Genomic DNA, 27,968 nt, shown 5'->3' with positions numbered 1-27,968 from the left:
CCGGCTAACCCGTTGGTGTATTTCCACGTCGCTTTGCTTCTGAGCGTTGGGCGTGAGTCTTCATGCGTCTGTGTGTGTGTGAGGTGTGAATCTCTGAACGCAAACGCGGCCGTGCTGTTTGCAAACACAGGACTCTGTCGCTGTGCGTGCTCCAATGTTATATGCCTGCAGTGTCACGGGCGTGCTTACACCTGCACTGCACACGCATGTGAGAGCGTCTCCCTGTGCTACGAAGGCGACAGGACTTCTTCAGTCTCGTGATCTCGCGGGCAGGCCAGCGTACACGGGATCTATCATTGGTCAAACCGTCAGCACGCAGTGCGTGACTATCGCTCTAAATGCAAGCCTGGCTTTGTTTGGAGCACTGTGTGAGCGAATGAACCACAATAGATGCTTGTTGGCTCTAAAGCGTGAGTGACCGATGAGAGTGGAGTTTCATCCTCCCTAACTTGGTGGTCCTTGCTTTGCAGGCTCCATATATTTTCAGAATGTAATATCTTTTTAAGCACTTTTGCCTTCTTCTGCTGCTTTCCTAAGGCCATTAGCAGGGAGCTGGACTGGAAGTGGAGCAGCCAGGACTTGAACTGGTGCCCATATGGGTCACTGGCACAGCATGTGGCGGCTTTACCCATTATACCACAGTCAGACCCCAGAATGCAATTTTTTTTAAAAGATTTTATTTTATTTATTTGAAAGAGTTACAGAGAGAGGTAGAGACAGAGAGAGAGGTCTTCCCTCTGTTGGTTCACTCCCCAGATGGCCACAATGGCTGGAGCTGTGCCAATCCGAAGCCAGGAGCCAGGAGCTTCTTCCGGGTCTTCCACGCAGGTGCAGGGGCGCAAGGACTTGGGCCATCTTCTACTACTTTTCCAGACTATAGCAGAGACTGGATGGGAAGTGTAGCAGCCGGGACTAGAACCAGCGCCCATATGGGATGCCAGCGCTTCAGGCCAGGGATTTAGCCCACTGCACCACAGCGCCGGCCCCACATTTTTAAATTCACACAGAATCTCAAAGACATGGAGGCTACAGGTGCCTGAAGCTCTCTTAGTCCAGGTGGAGGCGGTGAGTTGACGGAGGGGCTGTCCTTTGCAGGGCACCAGGCTCCGTCTACCTTGTGGCTCAGCCATCCCTGGGCATTTGTCTGCTTGGCCCAAGGCAGTGGACTCCAGGGCCTGACGAGGGCAGAGGGAATAATGACCCAGCTCATATTGGACAGCACTGCCCGAGTCCACTATCCCCTCCTCATTGGAGTGACCCGTCCCCAGGCTGCAGGATCCCTGTAGCTAGCTGGTTTACCATCTGAGCCAACAATCTCTTTGGAATGTTTTCTCATCAGAGTCCGGGGGAGCCCCCTCCCACATTTCTGAGCCCCTGCAAAAAGAAGTAAGAAGGAACCCGGGAGGATCCAGTGGCAGAGGTGTCCTGTGCATGACAGCAGAGAGCTTTGCCGTCCTGTATTCAAAGTGTAGGCTGGGGGCCAGCAGCACCTGCGAGCTTGTTAGAAACAGACTCCCTGGCAGGCTTCCGGCCCCGTGGTTAAGGCACGGCTCGGGATGCCCTCAGCCCATATTGGGGTGCCTGGGTCCTGGCTCTGCCCTTCATTCCCGTTTCTGCTGATGAGCACCCTGGGAGGCAGCAGGTGCAGGCTCAGGGAGCTGGGCCCCTGCCACCCATCTGGGGGACCTGGATGAAGTTCCTGGGCTCTGGTTTCAGCCTGACCCACTCCCAGCTATTGCAGACAGGCGGGGGATGAACCAGTAGATGGAAGATCTCTCTCCATCTCTATCTCCTTTGCCTTTCAAATAAATAAGTATTTAAGAAAGTAACACAAAACCTTGGGACCCTGCCAGCCTCACTAATGCAGAATCTGCATCCTCACTGCCGCCCCGATGAGCCGCGGCCCCGGCAAGGCTGGGCTCTCCAGGATGGCGAGCCTGTCTGTGCGCGGTTTCTTTCTCTCTGGCCTCTGCAGAAGGTGGCTTCCAACCAGGCTCTCCCTCAGCACAGCCAGGGCCTTTCAGAATCTGAAGGTGCAGAGGGACGTTTTTCGTGCCTGCTTTTGTCTCGGCTGCACGTGGGCTTTCTTATAAGCATGCGCAGAGTTGGTTCCTTCCAGTATTCCACAGATGCTCACGGAAGGAGCCCTGCACCAGGGGGGACCCAGCAGTGAGCGGAGCCAGGAGTGACCCTGCGCTGCAGGTGCTGCCGTCTCTGTGGGTCAGAGCAGTGAGTGCCTTCCTTAGCCTCACCGGGAGGGTCTCCGGGGGTCTCCGCACGTTTTCTGTAAAAGCCCAGAGAGTCAAATTTTAGATGAGAAAGGGCACATGTGATGTCTGTGTCTTCCTCCGCTTTCTCAAGCTTCCAAAACTGCCCAACTCATTCCTAGCTTATGAGACGCAGGGCAGGCCTGTGGGCTGGATGCGCGTGGTGGGCCAGGTTCGCCAGCCCCTGATGAGATGCGTGCAGGGCTGGCACAAGGGGACGAAGGCTTTCGCTCTCCTGGCTTGGGCTCCAATCACAGCTTGTGGCCCATGCACTGCCACGGGGGGCACGGCGGCCAGAGTGGGTCTAATGAGCTCTTCCTGATGGCCATCTGTCTGTGCAGCACAGGGTCATTCCCAGGGCAGGACACGGAACTTGCTTTGCTGATTCCCACTTCGCTTCCTGGATGTGGCAGCAGGAGCTGTAGCAGGAAGCCGGCTGCCAGAGCGTGAGCCCGGAGAGGCAGCTCAGCTGCGTGCTACGCCGTTCGTTCGGCTTGCTCAGCCACCATCAGGCAAGCAGGTGTCGGCAGGAGCCGGGGCCCCACGGCCAGTGCGTCCTCCAGGCTCAGCAAAGCTTCCCCGGGGCAGATGGCCTCCGTTTACAGCGCAGCTGAAGGTGTTCCACCCCCGGTTTTATATCCCGGCGGGTGACGTGGATCTCTGGACACCAGCGCTCAGAACCTCCTGTTCTCCGAGAGATGAAGATATGGCCCGGGCTGGTCCTGAGCTTCCTTCCTGTCTCAGAGGGCGGTCTTCTCGGCCACTCGGGAACTTGTCCTCCTGAGCGCTCCAGCCGACCCCCACCCTCTGATCCTGCTAAGTCCATACTTGCCCCTGGCAGGGGTCAGATCGTCACCCCTTCTTTTAGTCCCATCAGATTCTACCCTAGGTGGTGCCCAAGTGAGTGCAGACTATCAACCAAATGATGGATATTCCCACGTGACCGGGACGGACTGCCTTTGGGGGCGTCCGTGTCTGGTCACACTGAACACGTCTCCCTCCTCTCTCTCTCACCTGGAGTTTTATTGGCCAGCCTCGGCCTGTGTCAGCCTCCAGGTATGGGGTCCAACATGGAAGCGTGGGACTTGCCCAGGTGCCCCCCAGCGTACGTGGTAGAGCTGGGAGTGGAGCTTAGGGCAAACCACGCCAGGGCCAAATCCAAGCCCCTCACCACCACACCCTGCCCTTGTTTCTTAAACAAGGAAGCCAATTTCACCCTCGAAGACAGAGGAGAGAGTGACAGTCTTACAGAGACGGGGGTCGCCGTTTGTTCCACCTGGACCTGTGCGAGTTGTCTTTCAAGTGGGCTGGGATCCCAGCTGCCACGGAGCTTTGTCTCCATCAGTCACCACCCTCGTTCCTTTGGCTGTGGAAGAACCTGTTCCTCTGACGTGAATGCGCCCAGGTGGGCAGTGCAGGGTGAGCCGGAGACACACCTGGCTTTGGTGAGGGAGGGAACAAGGTCTCCGGAAGCCTCTCTCTAAAGGTCAGGAAGTCCCCAGGGCGCAGGGTGGAGACGGGTAGAGGTAGCAAGTGGCACCTGCCCCTGGGGCCTGTGTGACCGTGGCTGTAGCACCTGCCCCAAATGGGCCCAGGACCCGGGGCACGCAGGGGCCCTGTCCCAGGGTCACATGGTGTCAAGGCGAAGCTTGGGTGCTGCGAGCTTGGTCACGCTGTCCCCTTCCAGCCCCCTCCTGTGTGGTGCTGCCTGCGCCGCGGGGCGGGTTGGCCTGGGAACAGCTCAGGGAGTCCTTGACCGGGTCCCACGTGGACAGGGAGGCGCCCACAGGTGGACTTGGCAGGAGCGGGGTGATTTCCTGGTCCCGATGTGCACACCGCCTACTCTGGGCTCTGTCCTGTTCTCCGGGAGGGGGCGGCAGCCTCTACTGCGAAGCTGCTTGCGTCGTTTGCACCTGTACATTCCTCAAACACAAAGACCAGTTGCCGCCTTCTCACGGGACAATCTCGCTCTCCCTCTCCCTCCACTTCCCCCACCCCCTCAGGAGTCCTATCTGAGCTGCCCTATGAATAGGCCCACACGGTGAGAAGCCAGGCCTTCTGCCAGTAGTCCCGTGAGTGAATGGAGATGTGGAGCTGCCGGCCCCAGGCAGTTCTTCCGGTTCTGCAGCCTTGGCCAAGAACTTGAATAAGTTCTTGAGAGGCGGTGCCCCAGGCCCCCCAGTGAGCCCCTGCTGGCCCTCGGCAGCGCCAACACGTGTGCGGGGCGGTGGGCTGGGACGCAGCAGCCACAGACCGAGGCAGGTCCACATGCCGGCCCTCCTGGCTCTCAGGCCGGAGGCAGACTGTGGGAGGACACGGGAGGATTATGCCACTGAAGCCCCACTAAGTGGGAGTTCCTTCTGCCCACCCCATTCTTAAGTGGATTTGCCTTCCTCCACCTGACACGGGCCCAGTGGCATCGGTGACGGCCCCCCTGTGCTGTGTTCTTTACACTTAAGAACTCTTCGAGGGGCTGGCGTCGGGGTGCAGACGACTGAGCCACAGATGAGGCATCGGCGTCCCACATCCAAGCGCCCGTTTGAGTCCTGGCTGCCCTGCTTCCGAACCAGATCCCTGCTCACGCACCTAGAGAAAGCAGGAGAGGACGGCCCGAGTGCTCGGGCCCCCACCACCTTCATGGGAGGCCCAGATAAAGCTCCTGGCTCCTGACTTTGGCTTGGCCCAGCCCTGACTGCTGTAGCCATTTGGGGAATGAACCAGTGGATGGAAGCTCTCTCTCTCTCTCAGTCACTTTTCAAATAAAATGAATCTTTTTAAAAAAGATTTATTTATTTTACTTGAAAGGCAGAGTTACACACACACACACACACACACAGAAAGAGAGAGAGGTCTTCCTACCCCGGTTTACTCCCCATGGTCTCAACAGCTGCAGCTGTGCTAATCTGAGGCCAGGAACTTCCTCCGGGTCTCCCACACAGGTGCAGGGGCTCAAGGACTTGGGCCATCTTCTGCTTTCCCAGGCCCCAGCAGAGAGCTGGATCAGAAGTGGAGCAGCTGGGATTCGAACCGGCGCCCTTATGAGATGCCGGCACTACAGGTGGTGGCTTTACCCTCTACGCCACAGCGCCGGCCCCAAACAATCTTTTAAAAACAGAGCTCGCCAAGTCCTCGCAAACACCAGCTGAGGTAGGTGGGCTTGCTCTGTAGCACCTGAGGAAACAGCACAGACAATGGAAGCGCGTTTCCAAGGCCACACAGCGGGTCCATCGGAGCCGAGCTCGGGTTCTGAGCCTCTCTCCAGGGAGCACAGCTCCAACCCCACAGACCTGCGCTGGGCCTGGCCCTGGAGCCACAGTGACTGCAGAGACAAGGAGCCACCTGCTGGAGGCCCAGCCAGAGCGTGAGGGCATGGAGGTGGACGTGGACGTGGGCGTGGGAGGCTCCTGGGATGTGAGTCAGAATCACGCTGCCACCCGGCCGTAGCAGCTGCTGCCCCCACGTTGCACCTGGGGTGATCTTTCCGGTTTCGGGGTCCCCCTCTGGCCAGGGCTTTGACCCGACTGCCCCCGACAGCTCTCCTCATGCCGGGCACACCCTAAAGCAAATCCCTGCTGTCCCTCCTGCGCCGGGCTCGGCCAGAGACCCCTTGCGCCCTCCCACTCCGCGTTCCCAGAACCCACCCCTTCCCCTCTGTCAGTGCTGCATCCCCACAACCCTCACGTTCCCTGGGGCCGTGACCTCCCAGCTGCCCCACACTTCCTCTCCTGCCCCATCAGTCCGTGTTCTCTTCCCTCCCTCCCTCCCCCCTTCCCTCCCTCCCTCCCCCTTCCTTCCTCCCTCCTTCCCTCTTTCCCTCCTTCCCTCCTTCTCTTTCTTTGAAAGATTTACTTATTTGAAAGGCAGCATTACAGAGAGAGAGAAAGGGAGATACAGGGAGATGCTTCCATCTGCTCGGTCACTCCCTAGATGGCCGCAAAAGCCGGGGCTGGGCCAGGCCAAAGCCAGGAGCCTGGAACCCCCAACTAGGTCTCCCATGTGGGTAGCAGGGGCCTGAGCACCTGGGCCACCATTTGCTGCCTTCCCAGGTGTATCTGCAGGGAGCTGGCTTGGAAGTGGAGCAGCGAGGACTGAGCCAGCACCCATAGAGATGCCCGCATCTCAGGCAACGGATTAACCACTGCGCCACAACACTGCCCCCCCCCCCCGCCAGTCTGTTCTCTACAAGGTCACAGAACACCTTTAAGAACACATGTTGTGGGGTCGGCGCTCTGGTTTAGCTGGTGAAACTGCTGCCTGCAGTGTCGGCATCCCATATGGGCGCCGGTTCAAGTCCTGGCTGCTCCATTTCCAATCCAGCTCTCTGCTATGGCTTGGGAAAGCAGTAGAAGGTGGCCCAAATCCTTGGGCTCCTGCACCCGCGTGGGAGACCCTGAAGAGGCTCTTGGCTCCTGGCTTCGGATCGGCACAGCTCTGGCCGTTGCAGCCATCTGGGGAGTGAACCATCGGATGGAACACCTCTCTCCTTCTCTCTCTCTCTCTCTCTCTCTCTGCCTCTGCCTCTCTGTAACTCTGCCTTTCAAATTAATTAATTAATTAATTAAAAGAAAAACCACATTGTTCAGCTCACTCACCTGATTGATGACTAAGAAACCTAAGCCTCCCCTCAGCCTCCCTCCTTTCCCTCCTCTGGGTCCGGCCCTCCCCCCTCCAACATCCCTGCCTCCCTGTGGTCTGATCCCCTCTGACCTCTGCCACTGGGTCACCTGCTATGTTTCCTAGAGCAGAGTTCTCCCTGCAGAGCCCTTGGGTCCCCCAAAGTGAGCCGGGGGACCGAGGGACAAGGGGCTCTGTCCCTAAGGGAGCTGGAGCAGAAGGCTCTCTCTGCTGTCACCTGCTGGCCGTGCTCGGCACGTGCACCACCCCCTTGAGAAACCCGTAGGGATCAGCTCCTCAGTGGTGGACAAGGGGACCTCCGAGAACGCTTGAGCCTGGCGCAGTCTCAGACGAGTCGGCCAGTGCAGGGCTCAGGGCTGCCCCAATGTAGCAGGGAGGCCCTGGGGCGCTGCCTGGAGCTCACCCTCCTGGACACTGCTCCTACTTCTACTCTGCCTGCGGTCCCTTGCCCTCTGCTCCTCCCCACAGGGGGCGCTATGGGTTTCTGGCCATCGGGGCCCTGCTTCTGGCTCATCCCTGCTCCCTACAGACTGGATTGCCAGGCCGAGCCAAGAGAAACACCTCCAGGGACTTAGGCTACACAGTGGCTCGCTGTGGGAGGGCCACACTGCACTGGGCGCCAGCCCAGCCGCCTGCCGGGCCTGCTGGGAGTGATCCGGGGCTGGGCCGGCACAGCCACCCCGGGCCTGCTCCATCCAAGGCACCTGAGGGCCGGCTGCAGACCCTGAGGCGGTGGAGGCTCCCTGGGCTCTGGGCCTCTGGGGCCGCCGTGCCGAGCTGAACGGGGGGCCCTGCCCTGCCAGTGCCTGGCAGTGGTCGACAATGAGACCTCTGTGCATGCATCCAAACCCCACGGCGGAGCCTGCAGGCCCCTGGCTGAGACTTTCTGTTTCGTTGGGCTGGGGCCCAAATATGCATTTTGAAAGATGCTTATGTATTTATTTGTTGAAGCAGAAAGACAGAGACAGAGAGAGCGCTGTCATCCACTATGCATTCCTCAAGTGTCCATAACGGGTGGGGCTGGCCCAGGTGCAAGCCGGGAGCTGGGAGCTCATCCAGGTCCCCAACATGGGTGGCAGGAACCCAACTACTGGAGCCATCACCGCTGCCTCTGAATGACACCTGGGCAGTAGGGACTCCGTTCTGGAGCACCTGGGACTCCATCTTGAACCCCCCCCCCCGCCCGCCCCCCGCCGGCAATAAAGGACGTCAGATTGTGCCAATGTACGGAGTCCTCTGCTCTCGCTCAAGTACAGTGGCTCCCAGGGTCTGCATGAGCCAGAATCCAGAATCGGGAGTGGAGCCAGGACTCTACCTGCTCCCCCAACCACGCGTCTTTAACAAGCCCCCAAGCGCTGTCCACCAGTGTCGCAGGAGCTCACAGCATCTCCCCTTGTCAGGTGTCTGAAGCAGGTGCCAACTCAGCCCCTCCCACTGCACAGCAGGAGGAATGCACGTGCTGTGTCTGCTCCACGGTTCCACGCCTCTGACGCGGGGAGCAAGAATTGCAGCTCCAGGCCCCCACTCCTTTCCCTCACACCTGCACCTTCTCCTGCCCTCCGGGCCCCACTCCTGCCAGCCCAGGCCCTTTTAGTGTCTGTGAAGGACCTAGAGGAGGAGCGCTTACCTGCGGGTGCCATCTGCACGGTTCAGGGCAGCCTCCGGGGTGAGGGCAGAGAGAAGCAGGGCTCGGCGCTGGACGCTCTGCAGGAGCCTCCGGGGTCCCTGGGCCTTAGAGTCCTGCGTCCTCACTGCGGAGTTGAGAGGGTTAAATGAACTGACACAGGGGAAGTGCCGGGCACTCAGAACGCTCAGCTCTTAGTGCAGCTGGAGGCTTACGGGCTGTGTGGGGTGTGGTTGTGGGTGTCTGTGTGTCTGTGAGTGTGTGCATGCCTGTGGGTGTGGGCAGGTGGGTGAGTGCCTATGTGTGTAGGTGTCTGTGTGTGTGTGCATGTCTCTGTATGTGTGTCTGTGTGCATGTGTGTGGGGGGGTGTCTATGTGTGTAGGTGTCTCTGTATGGGGATGGATGGGTGTCTGTGTGTGCGAGTGTGTCTCTGTGGGGGGTATCTACATGTGTAGGTGTCTGTGTGTGTATCTGTGTGTGTGTGTGGATGTCTATGTGTGTAGGTGTCTGTGTTTGTGTCTCTGTGTATGTGTGGATGTCTATGTGTGTAGATGTCTGTGTGTAGGGGGGTGTCTATGTGGGTAGGTGTGTGTGTGGATGTCTATGTGTGTAGATGTCTGTGTGTAGGGGGGTGTCTATGTGTATAGGTGTGTGTGTGTAGGTGTCTGTGTGTGTGTAGTGGGGTATCTGTGGGTAGGTGTCTGTGTGTGTCTGTGTGTGTATGTCTATGTGTGTAGATGTTTCTGTATAGGGGGTGTCTATGTGTGTAGGTGTCTCTGTGTGTGTAGGTGTCTGTGTGTATGTGTGGATGTCTATGTGTGTAGATGTCTGTGTGTAGGGGGGTGTCTATGTGGGTAGGTGTCTGTGTGTGTCTCTGTGTGTGCATGTCTATGTGTGTAGGTGTTTCTGTATAGGGGGGTGTCTATGTGTATAGGTGTGGGGGGGTGGGGGGGTGTCTATGTGTGTAGGTGTGTGTGGGGGTGTCTATGTGTGTAGGTGTGGGTGTGTGGGTGTCTATGTGTGTAGGTGTCTCTGTGTGTGTGTGTGTGGATGTCTATGTGTGTAGATGTGTGTAGGGGGTGTCTATGTGGGTAGGTGTCTGTGTCTGTGTCTGTATGTGTGACAGCGCAGGTGTGTGTGTGGGAATATTCTGTTTCCTACAGTCCACGTCCTTCTAGACAAGCACCACCAGGTGAGGTCATGGAGCCTCCTGACCAGGTTCCCCCGCGGAGTGCAAGGACCCAGGTCTTGTGTTTGTAGCTGTTGCCATCTTGGGGTTTGGGCCATAGTCCCTAAAGACACAGACACGATACCAAGCACCATACCGCCTAATGTCGAAATCTCCAAAGATCAAAACCCCTGATGCTAAAATCCTGAAAGGGCAAAATCCCAAAAACGTCATTCTGGGGAGAAAAACTCTGTGCATGACAGTTACATGGCTTTTTCAAGGGGCTTTATTGGAGTCGTAGCGGAACTCGAGAGAACGCGTCCCAGGGCTCTCACACAACACAGGAAGCCACGGGAACCCGGACACTTCCGCCAGCGTCAGCACTGGGGTGTGCTAACAGCAAGGGCAGGGGTTCCAAGCTAACAAACCGTATTTGGAGACACAGGTCAGAAAGAGAACTGTTTGCTGCCCATCACTGTGGTGGGTAACTGGGCCCCCCCCCACGTCCCCCTACGACTGCAGCGCGAGGCGGACAACCCACACCTCCTGCCAAGATCCATCCCAAACCACGTGGGTCAGCACCCACATGCCGCCGCCCGAGCAGCCAGGCCCCAGGAAGTTTTCTCTTTCGTAATCACGGATGTCCCGAAAGGACAGCGCTGCCCACCAAGGGAGCTTCAGCGTGTTTGTCTACGTGCACGGGGCTTCCATGCAAGGTCAAGGCTGCGATGAGTCTCTGGCAGAGGCAGACTTGGAAGACGTGCCTGAGACACCCGAGGACTTGCCGAAGGTCCGGACACAATCAGATGAGGCGGAGGTGAGATAAGCAGTCTCGCAGAGGAGTTTAAAAATAATGCCAACGGCTTAAAATCATGGAAAAAACTAAAACAACCCCTCCAATTAAAAAAAAAAACCTTATAAGAACATTCCAGAAGGTGTGTTTAAAAGGGAAGCAGGAAGAAGTGTGCTACAGGGATGTATGCGGGCAGCAGTCCCCAGAGCGGGCCCGCGCTCCTGACCCCCAGCTGTTGTGCAGCCCGGCACCATGAGCTAATGCATTTGCTGTTAAGGGCACACTTTCACGGAGAATACGCTCACATTCTTTTCCTGTGGGCGGTCCCTCTGCCAGAGGCTTCAGGCCTTCACACTCACCCACCTGCACCTGCCTCTTCACCTGCCCATCCGCCAGGCCACGCCTCCGTGTTGGCCCAGGTACCTGGAGCTGCATCCTGCGTGCGCCCTCCATGGACCACAGACCCTGCAGGGACAACACTGTTGACAGCACAGAGCTGCACCCTGCATCTTCTTGCCCACAGAGTTTTCACACGGGCGCTTGTAGTTGCTGTGTTGTGTGGCCAGCCTACTTACCCGAATTTCCCCTTCCCCACCCAATTCTGCTTTCTACTTTTCTTAAATGACATTTTTATTCCCCAATGGCAATTGTGCTTTTTCAGGATTTTAATATGTAGGGTTTTTTTTTTTTTTTTTTTTTTTTTTTTGACAGGCAGAGTGGACAGTGAGAGAGAGAGACAGAGAGAAAGGTCTTCCTTTGCTGTTGGTTTACCACCCAATGGCTGCTGCGGCCGGCACGCTGTGGCCGGCACCGCGCTGATCCGAAGCCAGGAGCCAGGTGCTTCTCCTGATCTCCCATGCGGGTGCAGGGCCCAAGCACTTGGGCCATCCTCCACTGCACTCCCGGGCCATAGCAGAGAGCTGGCCTGGAAGAGGAGCAACTGGGACAGAATCCAGCGCCCCGACTGGGACTAGAACCCGGTGTGCAGGCGCCGCAGGTGGAGGATTAGCCTAGTGAGCCACAGCGCCGGCTATATGTAGTTTTTCAATGTTCAGGATTTTAATCTTTAGGAATTGCGATTGGGGAGTTTGATCTTTCAGGATTTCAGCACTGGTATAGCATTAGGGACCCTGTCTTTTGGGAATTTGTTCAACACCAGCCCCCTGGACACCCCCTCACTCCCACCCTCCTGGTCTTGGGGAACAGTGGCCGATGGTCAGGGCTGGGGAGGGCCAGGGCTGTCACCTGCTGACTGCCGCCCCCACCCCAGCTCGCTGTGCAGTGTCCTGGTGGCCCATGAGGGACTGAACCTCCCTCCCCCACTTCCCTCCGCAGCCCCAACCACGCAGCCCGGCTGCCCGTGTCAACACACCCTCCCCGCCTCTGGGACTGTGCTCACTGGGCTGCCACTTAATCTTTGCGCCTTCTTCTCCTGCTCGCCCTGCAACCCCAGCTTCCCGGCACCACCAAAGAGAGCCCCCCGTTGGCACCCTGGCTACAGAACCCCCCCGCCCCCCATTGCTCAGAGCCCTGTTCTCCGCCTTTACAATCCCCAGCTGGACTCCTGTGCGTTTCTCTGCCCCACCCCCGGCTTTTTTTTTTTTCTACACATTTTATTTAAAAAAAAAAATGCATCAGCTTCCTGTTTTGAAACACCTTTGGGTTTAGAGAGAAGCTGTGCAGACCACACAGGGAGGTCCTCCCGTGCTTCTCCCATTCTCCCCAGAAGTCAACATGAACATCTCAGGGAACCACGGAGACTTTCCAAGACCGAGGAGGGAACGCTGGCCCAGCCCAGAGCTATTTGGATTTTGCGTTTTTCCACACAGTCTGGTCTGTTCCGGGACTCCTTCCAGGACCCCCCCAGGACAAGCGCCGTTCTCAGTGGGACTGGTCAGGCGTTCTGTTCCCTGTGCCCCACCCTCTGGGTGCGGCTCCTGCTCCCCCGCGGCTGGGCTGAGGTCATGGATTCGGGGGCAGTCCTTGGGGGGGGTGCCCCAGCCCACCCACCCAGGCCCAAGACGTCGGCAGCAATGTCGACCTTGGCTCCCCGGCCGAGGCGGCGTCTGCCAGGTCTCTGCTGCAGGGTCGCCGTTGTCCACGTTCTGTGCTCAGCTCTCAATGCCTGTCACATGCCGTGATGCCTGGCGTCGGCCCACACGTGATGGGGTTCCCTTTTCCGTTTTATCCTTTAACTCCTTTCAATCTGCCGCCTCCACACCAGGTGTCCCTGCCAAGAGCACGGACTTCTGTTTGCTGCTTCCCCCAAACAAGAGGGATTCTGGCTGGGGCTTCGGGCACTCGAAGGGCTGGGGTGGCCGAAAGGGACTAAATCTTGTGCCCCACCCCCACATTCACAGATTGCAGTCCTAACCCCAGTCCTGCAAAATTGGAACTGGATTTGGAGAGACAATTAACTTAAAGCAAGGCCGTGAGGGTGGGCCCTGCTCCGAGAGGACCGACGTCCTTCTAAGAGGAGATGAGGGCACAGACACGCACAGGGCATCCAGGGGAGGACATAGGAGGAGGCAGCCAGGAGCAGAGTCCCCCAGAAAATCTTGAGCTTGGCCTCCAACCTCCAGGCCAGGGGGCAGAGCCTCTCTGCGGTTGAAGCCGCCAGCTGGTGGCACCGTGAAGGGCAGTCCTGGCAAACGCGCACCCAGGCACAGGCCTGCCCCTCTGTGCCCTCTGAACCCTTGTTCTAGAAGGCGTGAGCGCCCCCTGGAGGGCTGAGAGGCGGCACCTGCTGATGTGCAGATGGGACAGCCAGGGACAGACACGCAGGGCACGGGTGGCTCTGAAGTCCAGATGAAAGCAGAGACTCCACTCTGGCCCCGTGTCCAGGGCCTGTCACTGAGCTGCCAGTGCGTCTCCCCCTCCTCTTTGCTCTCCTTCCGCCCTGTGCTGTTCCACTCTGAACTCTGCTGGAGTCCCCGCCACACCTGGGCCCCTCCCCCCACGCCCATCTGCAGCTGGGCCCTCTGCCTGGGAGTCCCCAGTACGCCTTGTTCCTCCAGATCTGTTCTGTGTTGTCTCTTTCTCAAAACCCAACCCCTGCAAGCCTCACCCTCTTTCTCTCTGTCCCTGAGCTGTGACACCATTCTGTGCATCCCAGGACCCAGCACTGGTGGAGTTAAGCAGCACACAGCCTGGGACGCCCTGCCCCTCTCTGGTGCGGAGCTCTGATGTGTGACACACACGTGTGAGCCCACCCTGGCCCCGCACACAGTAGCTGCTGTCTGACTGGCCTGTGGCCTCGGAGCAGTGCTGGACTTCGGCCTCTTGCAAGACACGCCAGCAGAGCCTCCCCCTGGCCTTGGACTGGCCAGGTAAACAGGGAGAAAAACATTTGCCAGTCCAGCCCAGCCATTGCACAAGAGAGAGACCCATGGGAGGGGGGAAGACCACACCGAAAGGCTGGATCTTAAGGAGCCGCCTGGCGCCTGTGGCACAAACACAGACAAGCTGGCCACAGCCACCTGCCCTGCCATCTGGCCCCCACTGCCACCAGCTGTGACATAGGGACAATGGTAGACTTTGCCGCTCTGTGGAGGGGTAAGGGCAGTCACCATCACCAAGTGCCCGACGTGGCTGGCATATGGTCAGTGCTCAGTGCTCTGGACATGGCCCCCATGTGACATTCTGAGTTTGTCACCTCTAGTGGGCACCGCCTGGAATCCAGTGCAGACCCTGGAATCAGAGCAGTGCAGTGCTGTGGCATGGAGGGTGAAGCCACCGTCTGTAGCACCAACAGCCGATACGGGCACCGGTTCGAGTCCCGGCTGCTCCATTTCTGACCCAGCTCCCTGCTAGTGCTCCTGGGAAAGCAGCAGCAGATGGCCCAAGTCCTTGGGCCCCTGCACCCACGTGGGAGACCTGGAAGAAGCTCCTGGATACTGGCTTCGGATCAGCCCAGCTTTGGCCTTTGCAGCCATTTGGAGAGTGAACCAGTGAATGGAAGACTCTGACTTTCAAATAAATGAATAAATCTTTTTTTTTTAAGAGCAGTGGGCACAGCCTCCAGGAAAGCATTAGAAGGACACGCAGGCTGGGGCAGGCAGGCGCTTCAGGGTCAGATTTGGGGGTGCTGCTCAGGGGGCAGTTGGAGATGGAGTGTGCAGCTTGCTCTTCCAAGAGTCTGGTGTCCTTCGTTTGGCCAACGAGGAAACATGCTGGCTTGGTTGAGGTTGGGAGGGAGCTCACCTGGACCCCGCACAGGGGAGCTGTGCGGAGATGCACTTGGTCAGGGCCTTGTCCATTCCCATTGTCTCCCCACAGGGCAGAGCACTGGGCCGTAGTGGGGCTGGCTGGTGGCCCTGAGGCCACATACCCTGCTCAAACCCCGGCTGCACTACGTGTGAGCTGTGTGACTAGGGAAGCCACAGCCTCTCCGAGCCCCACCTTCCCTGTGTGGAATCCCTGTGGAATGGGAGTAATAGAGGCACCCCTCCCCCAGGGCGGTTGGGAGGGGGGTAGATGTGGCTGTGCAGCTGAAACCCAGAGGCTGTGTGGAGCTTTGCCCATCACTGTTCCCAGAGCTGCTTCCGTAAAGACAGAGACCCCCAGTGTCTGCAAAATCCTTTATTGTTATCACCTATATAAAACCCCAAACGCGAGTCTCCGGCATCTGCAGCTGATGCGCGGCTGTGTGCAGAGGCCTCCATTCTCCCCTCGCCTGCCTGGCCCGCGGCGTTGTAACTGCAGCTGGGAGGGTGCAATCTTCCGCTGGCCCACTTCCGGTCTGAGGCGCCACTGTCGTGCTCCAGGGATGAGACCGCCGGGGAGCGCCCCGGGCTTCCTAGTGATTTCAGGGTCCGGGACCGAATCCTTGCCAGGATGCTCCGATGCCCAGAGAGGGAGGGAGGGATGTCCCCCGACGTCACACAGCAGGTTAGGGCCGGGACAGTGGTCCCTTTCCAGACACCCTGGGATGGTTCTTCCCAAGCACAATGAACTGGCAGGTGTTGCTGATGGGTGGGGACTAGGCTCCGACATGTGACTCCTGGGGGTGCTCATTGCTAGAACACCTCTCCCCACCCTCCTTGGACCGAGCACCACTGGCCTGGGCTGCAGGCATCTCTGCCACGAGCGTGCTATGTGAGCATGGGCAAGGCAGGCGCTGTGTGTGTGTGGGCCCGGTGCTACCCTCCAGCGACAGAGAGTGAGGGGGATGGAGCGGTCTCCAAGTTCTCAAAGGTGCCGCTGTCTTGCGGTCGTGTGCGGAAGCCACCCTCGGGACGGGACGGGAATCTCATGGTTACGATTTGCGATGCCTCACCAGCCAACTACACGGGGGTCGATCGCCAGCTACCAGCAGTGGAGAGATGGGGGCCTGTGCATTCGGGGGAGCCGCCCCTCAGGGCTGCACCACTTTGCCAGCGAAGAGGATGTTGCTGTGGCCGTCCACAATGAGCAGGAGGAAGGGCCTGTTGAACATCAGGGTGGGCACGCCGATTCGGACCGACCTGAACAAGAAGATGGAGGCCGTGGCTGCAGCCGCTTTGGTTCCCGACTCGTCCACCTCCACCACGGCCTTGTGCACCATCTGCAGGGACACGGGCACCGCACATCACTGGGCCGCCGGGGCCGGGAGAGGCCAGGCAGAGGGCCGCTCCGGGCGTCACTGTCCGGGACCCACGTGCCTGAGAGCGCAGCAGGTGGGACGCGGAGTGACCGGGCAGCCGCCCCGCCCACCACATATCACACACACACACACACACACCCCACACACCATACACACACACACAGATACACACCACACACACACACACCATACACACAGATACACACCACACATACCACACACACACAGATACACACCACACACACACCATACACACAGATACACACCACACACACACACCATACACACACACACACCCTACACACATAGATACACACCACACACATACACCATACACACAGATACACACCACACACATACAGATACACACCACACACACACCACACATACACAGATACACACCACACACACACACCATACACACACACACACCATACACACACAGATACACACCCCACACCCCACACACACACAGATACACACCACACACACCACACACACACACCATACACAGATACACACACACCCTACACACACAGATGCACACCACACACACACAGATACACACCACACACACACATACCATAAACACACAAATACACATCATGCACATACACAGATACACACCACACACATACAGATACACACACACACCATACACACACACAGATACACACCACACACACACACCATACACACATACACAGATACACACCACACACACAGATACACAGCACACACACCACACACACACAAAGATACATACCACACACACAGATACACACCATACACACACAGATACACACCACACACCCAGATACATACCACACACACACCATACACACACACAGATACACACCACACACACAAAGATACACACCACACACAGATACACAGCACACACACAGATACACAGCACACACACAGATACACATATAGATATATACCACATACACAGATACACATCACATACCACACACACCATACACACACATACACAACACACACAGATATACACCACACACCACATAGATACACAATACACACAGATGCACACCACACATATACACAGATACATACCACAACACACCAAACAGATACACACTACACACACATATAGATATACAACACACATACAGATACATATCACATACCACACACATACACAACACACACACACAGGGAGGGAAGGTGGAAGGGAGATGGGATGAGAGCACAGAATTCGAGAAGAGAATGGGATTGACAGGAAGGGGTGTGGTGGGATGGGACAGGGTGGGGTGGGGTGGGGTACAATAGGACGGGGTGGGATGGGTTGAGGTGGGACGGGGTGGGGTGGGGTGGGACAGGGTGGGGTGAGGCGGGACTGGGTGGTGTGAGGTGGGACAGGACGGGGTGAGGTGGGGTACAATAGGACGGGATGCGATGGGTTGAGGTGGGATGGGGTGGGGTGAGGTGGGGGGGACAGGACGGGATGGGGTGGGGAGGGGTGGGTGAGATGGCGTGGGGTGGGGTGGGGTGGGGTAAGGTGGGACAGGATGGGGTGGGTGGGATGGGACAGGGTGGGGTGAGGTGGGATGGGGTGCGATGGGGTGGGGTGAGGTGGGGTGGGACAGGACTGGACGGGAAGGGGTGAGGTGGGGGGGACAGGACGGGATGGGCCGGGATGGGGTGGGGTGGGGTGGGGTGAGATGGGGTGGGGTGGGGCGGGGCGGGGTGGGGTGGGGGGAGCTGGGGTGGGGTGGGATGGGGTGGGGTGGGGCGGGGCGGGGTGGAGTGGGGGGAGCTGAGTTGGGGTGGGGCGGGGCGGGGTGGAGTGGGGGGAGCTGAGGTGGGGTGGGGTGGGGGGAGCTGGGGTGGGGTGGGGTGGGGGGAGCTGGGGTGGGTGGGGTGGGGGGGACAGGACGGAATGGGCCGGGATGGGGCGGGGTGGAGTGGGGGGAGCTGGGGTGGGGTGGGGTGGGATGAGATGGGTTGGGGTGGGGTGGGGCGGGGTGGAGTGGGGGGAGCTGGGGTGGGGTGGGGTGGGATGAGATGGGTTGGGGTGGGGTGGGGCGGGGTGGAGTGGGGGGAGCTGGGGTGGGGTGGGGTGGGATGAGATGGGTTGGGGTGGGGTGGGGCGGGGTGGAGTGGGGGGAGCTGAGGTGGGGTGGGGTGGGGGGAGCTGGGGTGGGGTGGGGTGGGGTGGGGGGAGCTGGGGTGAGGTGGGGTGGGGTGGGGCGGGGTGGGGTGGAGTGGGGGAGCTGGGGCGGGGTGGAGTGGGGGGAGCTGGGGTGGGATGGGCCGGGATGGGGTGGGGTGGGGTGGGGTGAGATGGGTTGGGGTGGGGCGGGGCGGGGTGGATTGGGGGGAGCTGGGGTGGGGTGGGATGGGATGGGGTGGGGTGGGGTGGGGTGAGATGGGTTGGGGTGGGGCGGGGCGGGGTGGGGTGGGGGGAGCTGGGGTGGGTGGGGTGGGGTGGGGGGATAACAGCCTGGAGCAACAGCTTCTGAACACAGACGCCCGGGAGCTCCTGGACCCACCTCGGACACCTGGATGTTGGAGTGGCTGGTGATGGCAGACAGGTTGGCGTGGGAGGTGAAGACGTCACTGATCCCCAGCCTGGGCAGGATTTTATCTAGCTGGTAGGAGCCCTTGATGGAGAACTTGGGAAGATAAAGGTCGAGCTGCCTGGCAAGGGACAAGGACCGCGCAGGGACGGCTCTGAGCACCGGCTCTCGAGCCCGTGTCCCGCGCCTGCCCTGGGCCTCACAAGGCGTATTATGGCCGGTGCCCTAGTCTTGCTTGGGGCTTGTGCTTCGGCCGTTGCGGGCAGTCACTGCCCACCCTGGTGCCATCCTGGGAAACCCAGCTGAGCTGGGCCAGGACTTCATGGGGTGCCTCCGGACCTGGCAGCAACTCACTGGCTGGGCAAGTCCCCCCTGCCTCCCCCCACCTCCCTGTACACCCCCACCCTGCTGTGAGGCTGCGGGGCAGGGCCAGGCGCCCCACACGGCCCCAGAGTGGCCGGAGCTGTACCTCTTGGTGAACATCTTCAGCCACTTCCTCAGTGTCTTCTCGCTCAGCCCCTCCTCCACCTGCCTCATCTTGCCTTCTTCAGGGAGAATGAAGAGAGCCGTGGCGTTGCCCTGGTAACGGAGCCCGAGCACCATGCAGGAGAGGTTTCGGTCCAGGAAGTAGAGATACTGGTCCTCACGATTCATCATGGGCACCCGCACGGAGGCCTCGGGGCGCACGTGGAAGTCATGCTCCCGGGTGTCCTCGGGGCTGAAGCTCATCTCCCATTTAGCTGCAGAGGGGCCGGGACTGTGTGTAAGAAGCAGAAACTCTCCCAGACGGAAAACACAGCCCCCTGGAGCAGCCTTGGCCGCACTGATCGCCGGCTGCCGCGCCCTTGGCCGCAGAGCCAGGTCCCTTCACGAGTTCCAGACAGGCCTGGGTTTCCCTGGGAGCACGCCCTGGCTTTCCTGTCTTCAGAGGCCTCCGATCCCTGATGTTTGCTTAATTAATTTATTTGTGAGGCACAGAGAGAGAGAGAGAGAGAGAGAGAGAGAGAGAGACCGACAGAGCGCCCATCCTCTAGTTCAGATGGCCGCAATAGTCCGGGCTGGGTTGAGGTGAAAGGTGGGAGCTCAGTCTGTCAGCCTAGGCTGAGACCACAGGTAGGGGGCAGGAGCTCACTCCCTGGGTTTGCATTAACAGAAAGCTTGGATCAGGAGCCAGAGCTGGGTGTTGAACCCAGGCAGTCTGAAGTGGCACAGGCGTCCCCTGCCACCTGATGTCACGGGGACAGCCCTGGATATGGGGACAGGGGAACTTGGAATCCAAGCTTGATATGCATGCCCTGCCTCCAAGTGCCCAGCCTCGAAGTGACCGTGCTGGGAGGTGGAGCCTTGGGAAGGGACCAAGTGGGGCCTTGGGAGGGGACCAGGGCTCTTCCCTGGGCGCTGTGCGTGCCCTCCTGCCTGGGAAGGATGCCATCCAGGACTCGGGGAATGGGCACTCCCCGGACACCGAAGGTACCTGCTCCTTGATCCTGAACTTCTCAGCCTCAGAACTGCAAGAAATAAATTCCTGCCTCCAACCCGCATGTGTGTGTGTTGGAGCAGACTGGGCCCCTAGGAAGGCAGGCGGCTTCCAGTGGGACTCCATCCCCTGCAGCCAAGGAGGGGCAGCTGTGAACAGAGTGGGGATCTTCACAGGAAATGCGGGGGTGCAGGGGGATACACGCCAGGCCAGCTCTCACTAAGAGGCAGACTCTCCAGACGGTGCACACAGGTGCAGTCTCCAGAGGTGCGGGTGCTTGTCCGGGCTAAGGGTCGAGCGTCTGTAACCCTGCCCTGAGTACCTGTGGCCTCGGTGGCGTCTTCCCCATGGTGACCACAAAGAACTCACGCTGTGGCATCAGAGTCCCCAGGGGCCCGCCAGCGTGGGGGGTGCAACACCCTGAGCTTCTTGACAACCAGTCCACCCCCAGCAGCTCCTCAGCCCTCCTTCCACTGCAGGCCCCAGGCAGGACTAATCCACCCCCGCCCACGGGAAGTTGGGAATTGCTATTGGAAGCAGCAGAAGAGAAAGTTCAGGTTTGAACTTCGAGTCTCACCTTTGAAGAAAATGTAATTCACCATGACCATGACCTGGGTGCCGTCCAGGTGCTTGAGCAGCTCCACCACCTTGCCCTTGGTTTGCTTGGCCACGTAGTCGTTGATCTGCTTCTTGGCTCCCACGAAGTCCTCGAAGTCGGTGGAGAAGGCGTCTGCCAGGTACAGTGTCCTTATGGCGCTCAGGAAGGCGTCCTGGATATCCAACTTGCGGTCGATGAACAGGGTGTTGCCAAGGCTCAGCTGCAGGTCTTCTCTGGGCTGGGTGAGCTCGTGCAGGAGCTGCTGGAAGCCGTGGTGGACCTCGTCCTCCGAGCGGGCCTGGAGGTCGAGGCCCAGGCCCTCCAGGATCTGCGTCTTGGTGTTGGACCGCGCCCCCAGGGCCAGCATGGCCAGGCTCAAGGAGATGCTCAGAGGGGAGAAGAAGACGTTCTGGCCCGGGGTGGTGGAAGCCAAGGCCCTGTAGAGGTCGAAGGCAAAGTCCCTCCTGCTGGGGGCCGCCGTGGCCTCCACGAGGGGCTCCTTCACTTTCTTCCGCATCTCCCGGGGGTGATGGCGGCGGGGGCTGGCACCCTGAGGGCTGAGGAGCAGCAGGCACACGAGGAAGAAGAGCTGCATTGTGGCTGCTCCTGTTCTGGGAGGAAGGGAAGGGGGGTGGTCTCAGAGAGAGGGTCTGGGCCCCGCGCAGCGTCTCCTGGCGGTGAGCTGGGAGGGAGACAGGAGACGGCCTGCTGGGCGCGAGTGACATCTCAGGATGTCACACCCAGCCCCAACAGGAAGGTCTGCTTGGTGGACTGGCGATTCTGTGAGGCTGGGGGTGAGGATTTGTGGAGGGCACAGGGCCTGGGGGACGTGGACGTCCAGCCTGGAAAAGGAAGGAAGTGGTAGAGGACCCTGCCCCTTGTCCGCATCCAGGGCCAGGCTGCCTTGTGGGCCTCTCAGAGGCTCTTTGGGAACTGTAAGCCGGGCCCCTTCTCAACACGGCCTCTGACCTTCCCTTTGGTGTCCTGTGCCTCTGCAAATTCAGAGCAGCTGCCCGCTGTGGGCTCTGAGCCCTGCTGTCCCGGTTCACACCGTGAGCTTCCCCTGTGCCGGGCAGGGCACCGGCACACAGACAACTGCCCCTTCTCTCCCGGTAGCTGAGCAGGCCACCCCCGCTCAGGAAGTTGCCTCTTACTGTGCGCATCCAGGCCCCTCCTCTTCCGTGTCATCAGCTGCTGTGTGGACATCCTGACCCTGAGACCGCAGGATGCATTTAAAGACAGAGCCTTGATAGAGGTGATCGAGCCAAAACAAGGCCACTAGGGAGGGACCAGACCAATGTCCTCATAATAGAAGGGGAGGTGAGGACGCAGATAGGTGCAGAGGTGAGGACACACAGGTGCAGAGGGGCTGTGGACACACAAGTGCAGAGGAGGTGAGGACACACAGGTGCAGAGGTGAGGACACAGACAGGTGCAGAGGTGAGGACACACAGGTGCAGAGGTGAGGACACACAGGTGCACGGGGCTGTGGACATGACAGGTGCAGAGCAGGACCACGGTGGGACACGGAGAAGGCAGCATCTATCCACCACGGAGGGGCCTGCAGAGACCCCCTGGCACCTCGGTCTCAGGCTTGGCCTCCAGCACTAGAGAGGAATTTCTGCTGCTCAGGCGGCGGCGGGGGGGGGGGGGGGGGGGTTGTCTCTGGTGCCCCAGGACACAGCCCATCTTCTCTTTCCATCTTCCAGAGGAGGAGGCTCTCCGCGTGGCCCTGGGGGCCGTCAGGTGGCCTGTGTCAGCTTAGCTCTTTCTGCCTGCCTTCTGCCTTCAGCACCTCCTCCCTCCCTTCCTCCACCCTGGAGCCATCTCCTGTTCCTGCTTCCCTGTCTGGCTTCTGTTCTAAGTCCCTCGTCTACCCCACGGCTTTGCAGAGCCCACACTGCAAAGCCCACTACCCGGTGCCAATCTCAGCCCTACTGCGGCCTGGTCATGTGATGTGGGGCAGGTCAGTTACACTGGAGCCCCCACTCCCACCCGAAAGGCAGAAGTGATATCAGGACCGGCTCCCTGGGCACCTGTGGCCTTCAGCTGATCACCATAGATAAAAGCTGGCAGAAGTGCCAGTGCATGAGGAGCCAGTGGGGCCACGTCTGGCCAAGGCCTCGCCTGAGACCCCATTTCATCTGCTTTGCGTGGGGTGCACGCCTTCTACACGTACCCTCCTGTGCACCTGAAAGCAGCCCCGGCAGCCGATTGCCGAGCTGCGGATGGCCTGCCTGCTTCTAGGCGGTTGTCCCCGCTGCGTTCCATTCCTGGAGTGAGTCCCCTCCTGCTGGGTTCTCTCCCACTCTGGGCACCATCCTATCGGGCCCTGCAGGCCCAGGGCAAGCGGGGCCAGCCTGCCGGTCACCTGACCCCAACCACGCCCAAGGGGCCCCCAGCAGTGGCGTGGGAAATGGTTGCTGAGCCGGGGAGAGATGGGCAGACCAGGGCTGCAGGTCTGTCTGTCTGAGCCACGTTGAGTACTCCTGGCCTCCACGCTGCACGCTGAGCTTGGAGAAGGAGGCTGATGGAGGAGGCTGTGCCTGCAGAGCCACAGCCCCCCGGCACCAAGCCAGCAGCCTCTGCCATCGCCGTGCGGGAGGCCCAGGCCCATGGTGGCGGCGGCACCTCTGTCGGGCACCGCACAGTGTTGACATTTCTGCTCCTCCAGCCTCACGCCTTTCCCACGGAGGCAGCTCCATTTCACAGGCAGGAAGACTGAGGTGCACCACTGCAGGGGTCCACTGTGACCCTGACCCTTGAGGCCCCAGTGACCTGGCTCTCCCAGCCTCTCTGGCCCACTCTGCCCTGAGGCCCAATTCTCCCAGTGCCTCAACCCCACTCTCTGCAGTGAGCTGTTGCTATCATGGACGAGGCGGGGCGAATGAGTGAGTGAGTGAGCAGGTGAAGGAATGAATGGACCTTGGCTCCTCCTGTGAAATCCGCAGGTGGCGGACGCCTGCTGGACACTGAGTGCTGGCACCAGAGCCAGGCTGGGCACCCGCAGCTGAGCTCTGCGGGTGACCTTGAGCATGAGCAGAGCGTGTGCTGGGCTTCCTCTCTGCTGGTCTGAGCTGATTTCATGAGCTGCCCCAGCAAGCACACGAGTGCGCACCATGAGGCCACCCGACAGTCAATGCCAGACGTGGCCGGCACCTCCCGCACCCCGGCTCTCAGGCTGGGGTTCCCTGAGCTGGGACCCAGGGCCCTGGCCCAGGGTAGCCTCTGCTTTGATTGCCGCTTTAGCCCAAGGGGCCATCCAGAGCTGTTAACTTCCTTTCTCTGTTTGTTTACTTAACAAAGCGCCTAAGGGCTCCTGGAGCCACCCCACGACTGCCCCTGGGGGCAGCCCCCAGGCAGGGCCCTTATCTCGGGGAAGGAGTTATCTTTGGCCATTTCTCCTGGTAATTTTTCTGAGTCTCTAGGCCCAGAAAATAGCACGAGCCACCACTGACTGAGGGCTGTCTAGCAGACACCTTCCCGCTGCTTTATTTCAGGGCTCCCTGACCTTGGCCCAGGGGGCACAGGCAGCAAGATCCTTCCCTCTCCGGGGCCCTGCTGTACACTGGGGGGTGTCTGGCGATGTCCCTGGCCTCCAGCCCTTAGTACCTGTCCTACCTTGTCCAGCGGTGACAGGCCACCTGTCTCCAGACACTGCCGGCTGTGGTGGGGTGAGAGCCACACCATGCAGAGGCTCTGCCACATTGAGTGTGGAGCCCGAGGTCCTGGAGCGGGGGTGGGGGGACCCTCTCTGCTGCCTCAGAGCCCCGCTTGCCCCCTGACCCTGCAGGGGCCCTTCCAGCTGCTCTGACACTCCCCCAGGGCTCTTGAGCATTGTAAGCCCACCATGCTCCAGGCTGCCTGTGCCCCTCCCTGCACTCCTGTGCCTCCCACGGGCCCCCCGGGAGCAGGAGCTATACTTACTCTGCAGGCCCAGCGTGCACAAAAGGAGGTGGCGGTCTGTCGGACACAGCAGAGGGCAGAGGGCTGCCTGGAGACAGCCAGCCTTTGTACCTGACTGACCACGGTGGCTCTGTCTCCACCCCTCCTCTGGCCCCGCCTGGCCCCGCCTGGCCCCGCCTGGCCCGCCCTGTCCTGTCCCAGCAGGCTTCCTGTTGAAAGCAAAGCAGCAGGAGCCAGGGGCTGTTACCAGGCCCCTCTTACATGCTCCCAAGCCCCACACTGATCACCACTTGCCTGGAATGGAATGGCCACTCTGGGGTGGGGGTGGTTTACACGGGCCACTGGCTGCTGCCTTCCAGAAATGGGGAGGGGGCACCCTCAGGCCAGTCCTTCCCTTTCACTAGTCTCAATTCTTTTTCTGCAGATTGGGAGAGCGTGGCTTGAGCCTGGGCTGGGCTTACTGCATCACAGACCATGGCAATTGGAGGAGAGGGTCTCCGTGAGCCCCCCACCCCCACCCCCCACCCAGCTGAGACAAAGGGTCATCACAGAATCCAACCCCCTGAGTGCACTAGCGCCTGCGCCGAGGCTGCCAGGGCAGAAGGAAACATCCAGCGTCACACATGGTGTTAGTGGCAGAAAGAGGCTTGGTGCCCGGGGGCTGACTTCAAGGCCAGCGCTCTTGGCTGCACTGACCCTTCCTGCCTTGAAATGAGGGTCTCCAACTCTGTCCTGGCCTCTTCAGAAGACTCCCAAGCGGCTGGCACAGGGGCCTGGCTGAAGCCTCGCTCCATGACCCAAGGCCCCATGCTGGGCTTCCGCTCACCGCAGGGTGCTGCGTGTGGGCGCAGGCGCAGTGTGGAGCTGGCTGAGCAAAACACAGACCGGGTGCTTCCCGGGGGAGGCGTGTCCCTCCCAACGGCCGAGACCCCACCTTTCCCTTCTCCCTGACTTTGGAGCCCAAAGAGTTCTCTATGTTTCCCCAGCAGAGATAAGAGGGAGTGTTTAGTAACACTTTTTTATGTATTTATTTTGTATGTATCTCATACTTACAACATTAGAGACATAGTAACTCTTCCCACCGCACCCGCCCTCCCACCCACTCCCCCCTACCCCGCCTCCTCCCTCTCCTGTTTGGTCCAAGAAAGAAAAAGAAACAGAAAGAATGGAATTAAAAAACTAAGAGGATGTTCCTCAATGGTCTGGACATTCTTGGGGTCTTTAAAGACAGTGAAGTTTCTAAAAGGAAAGAAGGGGAGGAAGGAAGGGAAAAGAGGAAAGAAAAGGAAAAAAAGCGAAATCATCACCTTCGAGAAGCAGCAACAAAGAACAGCCCTCGTCTGGTGATGCTTTTTAAAGGACCACACACCAAACCCAGGGCTTCGGGCACGCTGTCTTTGCAGTCTTTATAACCATGCTGCAAGACAGCTGCTGATGGCTGGCCCGGTCCTGAGACAGGCACACATTCGCAGGGTCCCGAGACGGGCACACTTTTATAGGGTCCTGAGATGGCCACACTTTCGCAGACTCGGGCAATTGTTTTGCTTAGCGCCAACACAGTGCAGCAACAGACAGGTTGGGCCATCAGCTCACAGTCACACAGCAAGGAACGAGGGGAGGGGAGGCTGTTCCCCCACGGCCAGGGTTTGCCTTCTTTCCATCATACCCAGGGGGTGGAACTCAAGCTACAGACCTGTGTGGGGTTGCTAGGGGACTTGGATATTCCCGTCAATGCCTGGAATCTGGAACAGCAGGAGGGACTTTGCAGATGGCAGGAGGTGTAAAGTGGTTCCCTCTGAGTTGCAGGGGCCCTTGAAGCAAAGCGGGCAGGAGACTGGAGGTGGAGGAAGGCCACATAATGCATTTTCTCACGGTTGAGGAAGCTGCAAGGTCAAAATCAAGGTGGGTGCATACATACACACAAATACACACACATGTTCATACATACATGTTCATATACACATGCACACAGCACACATACATGCATGTTCATACACATGTTCACATACATGTGCACACAAATGCACAGCACACACAAACATATGTGTTCATATATACACACATCACACACATATTCTTTTTTTTTAACTTTTATTTAATGAATATAGATTTCCAAAGTACAGCTTATGGACTACATTGGCTTCCCCTTCCCCCCTGATGACTTCCCTCCCACCCGCAACCCTCCCCTTTCCCGCTCTCTCTCCCCTTCCATTCATATCAAGATTCATTTTCAATTTTCTATATATACAGAAGATCAGTTTAGTATACATTAAGTAAAGATTTCAACAGTTTGCACCCCCATAGAAGCACAAAGTGAAATATACTGTTTGAATACTCGTTATAGCATTAAATCTCAATGTACAGCACATTAAGGACAGAGATCCTACATGAGGAGTAAGTGCACAGTGACTCCTGTTGTTGACTTTACAAATTGACACTCCTGTTTATGGCATCAGTAATCTCCCTATGCTCCAGTCATGAGTTTCCAAGGCTATGGAAGCCTTTTGAGTTCTCCAACTCTTATCTTGTTTAGATAAGGTCATAGTCAAAGTGGAGGTTCTCTCCTCCCTTCAGAGAAAGGTACCTCCTTCTTTGAAGACCTGTTCTTTCCACTAGGATCTCACTCACAGAGATCTTTCATTTAGCATTTAGTGTTTTTTTGTTTGTTTGGTTGGTTGGTTGGTTGGTTGTTTTTTTTTTTTTGCCAGAGTGTCTTGGCTTTCCATGCCTGAAATACTCTCATGGGCTTTTCAGCCAGATCTGAATGCCTTTAGGGCTGATTCTGAGGCCAGAGTGCTGTTTAGGACATCTGCCATTCTATGAGTCTGCTGTGTATCTCGCTTCCCATGCTGGATCACTCTCCCCTTTATTTATTCTATCGGTTAGTATTAGCAGGTACTAGACTTGTTTATGTGATCCCTTTGACTTTTAGTCCTTTCATTATGATCAACTGTGAACTGAAATTGATCACTTGGACTAGTGAGATGGCATTGGTACATGCCACCTTGATGGGATTGAATTGGAATCCCCTGGTATGTTTCTAACTCTATCATTTGGGGCAAGTCAGCTTGAGCATGTCCCAAATTCACACACATATTCTTACACACATGTTCATACACACATATACAAATACATAACACACACACAATACACATGTTCATACACACATGGTCACATACACATATTCAGTGTTAGACACAAACACACACCCCACCTATGCATACACGTATGCACACATGCACAAACACACAGCGCACACGTTCATAAGTATAGCCCTCCGTGCTGGAGGGAGCTGCAGGCCAGGTGAGCAGCTCACCTGCTCCTGGGTGCGAGTCCTGCTCTGGGCCTTTGCTTAGTAACTGGCCTTCT

General features: G+C 58.5%; 1 protein-coding gene across 2 annotated transcripts; it reads right to left on the bottom strand.

Moving 5' to 3' along the window:
- Positions 1 to 15,054: 15,054 nt before the first annotated feature.
- On the bottom strand, positions 15,055 to 24,759 carry LOC100359259 (plasma serine protease inhibitor). Of its 2 annotated transcripts, none has more exons than XM_051839124.2 (5): positions 24,621 to 24,759; positions 20,673 to 21,299; positions 19,088 to 19,358; positions 18,592 to 18,739; positions 15,055 to 16,033 (listed from the first exon to the last, which is right to left on the bottom strand). In XM_051839124.2, exons 2-5 carry the CDS (start codon positions 21,286 to 21,288, stop codon positions 15,845 to 15,847), a joined length of 1,224 nt encoding a protein of 407 aa, XP_051695084.1. In that variant the 5' UTR covers positions 21,289 to 21,299; positions 24,621 to 24,759; the 3' UTR covers positions 15,055 to 15,844. The 2 variants fall into 2 exon arrangements, with proteins under 2 accessions (XP_051695084.1, XP_051695083.1); XM_051839123.2 differs by having other exon boundaries at positions 20,673 to 21,304; positions 24,621 to 24,751.
- Between the last annotated feature and the right edge of the window lie 3,209 nt (positions 24,760 to 27,968).

The sequence above is a fragment of the Oryctolagus cuniculus genome, chromosome 20 (genome assembly GCF_964237555.1).
Source record: "Oryctolagus cuniculus chromosome 20, mOryCun1.1, whole genome shotgun sequence".
NCBI classification, from domain to species: domain Eukaryota; kingdom Metazoa; phylum Chordata; class Mammalia; order Lagomorpha; family Leporidae; genus Oryctolagus; species Oryctolagus cuniculus.
The sequence above is the reverse complement of the archived record's forward strand: the minus strand, read 5'-3'. Positions and strand labels throughout refer to the sequence as shown.

What these genes read in the sequence shown, in the direction of transcription:
- LOC100359259 (XM_051839124.2), bottom strand. Translation starts at nt 21,288, where the DNA reads ATGCAGCTCTTCTTCCTCGTGTGCCTGCTGCTCCTCAGCCCTCAGGGT. An exon ending in GAATTACATTTTCTTCAAAG is followed by an intron (nt 19,359 to 20,672) that starts GTGAGACTCGAA and finishes GCCCCTCTGCAG; the next exon opens with CTAAATGGGAGATGAGCTTC. An exon ending in CTGAAGATGTTCACCAAGAG is followed by an intron (nt 18,740 to 19,087) that starts GTACAGCTCCGG and finishes GTCCCTTGCCAG; the next exon opens with GCAGCTCGACCTTTATCTTC.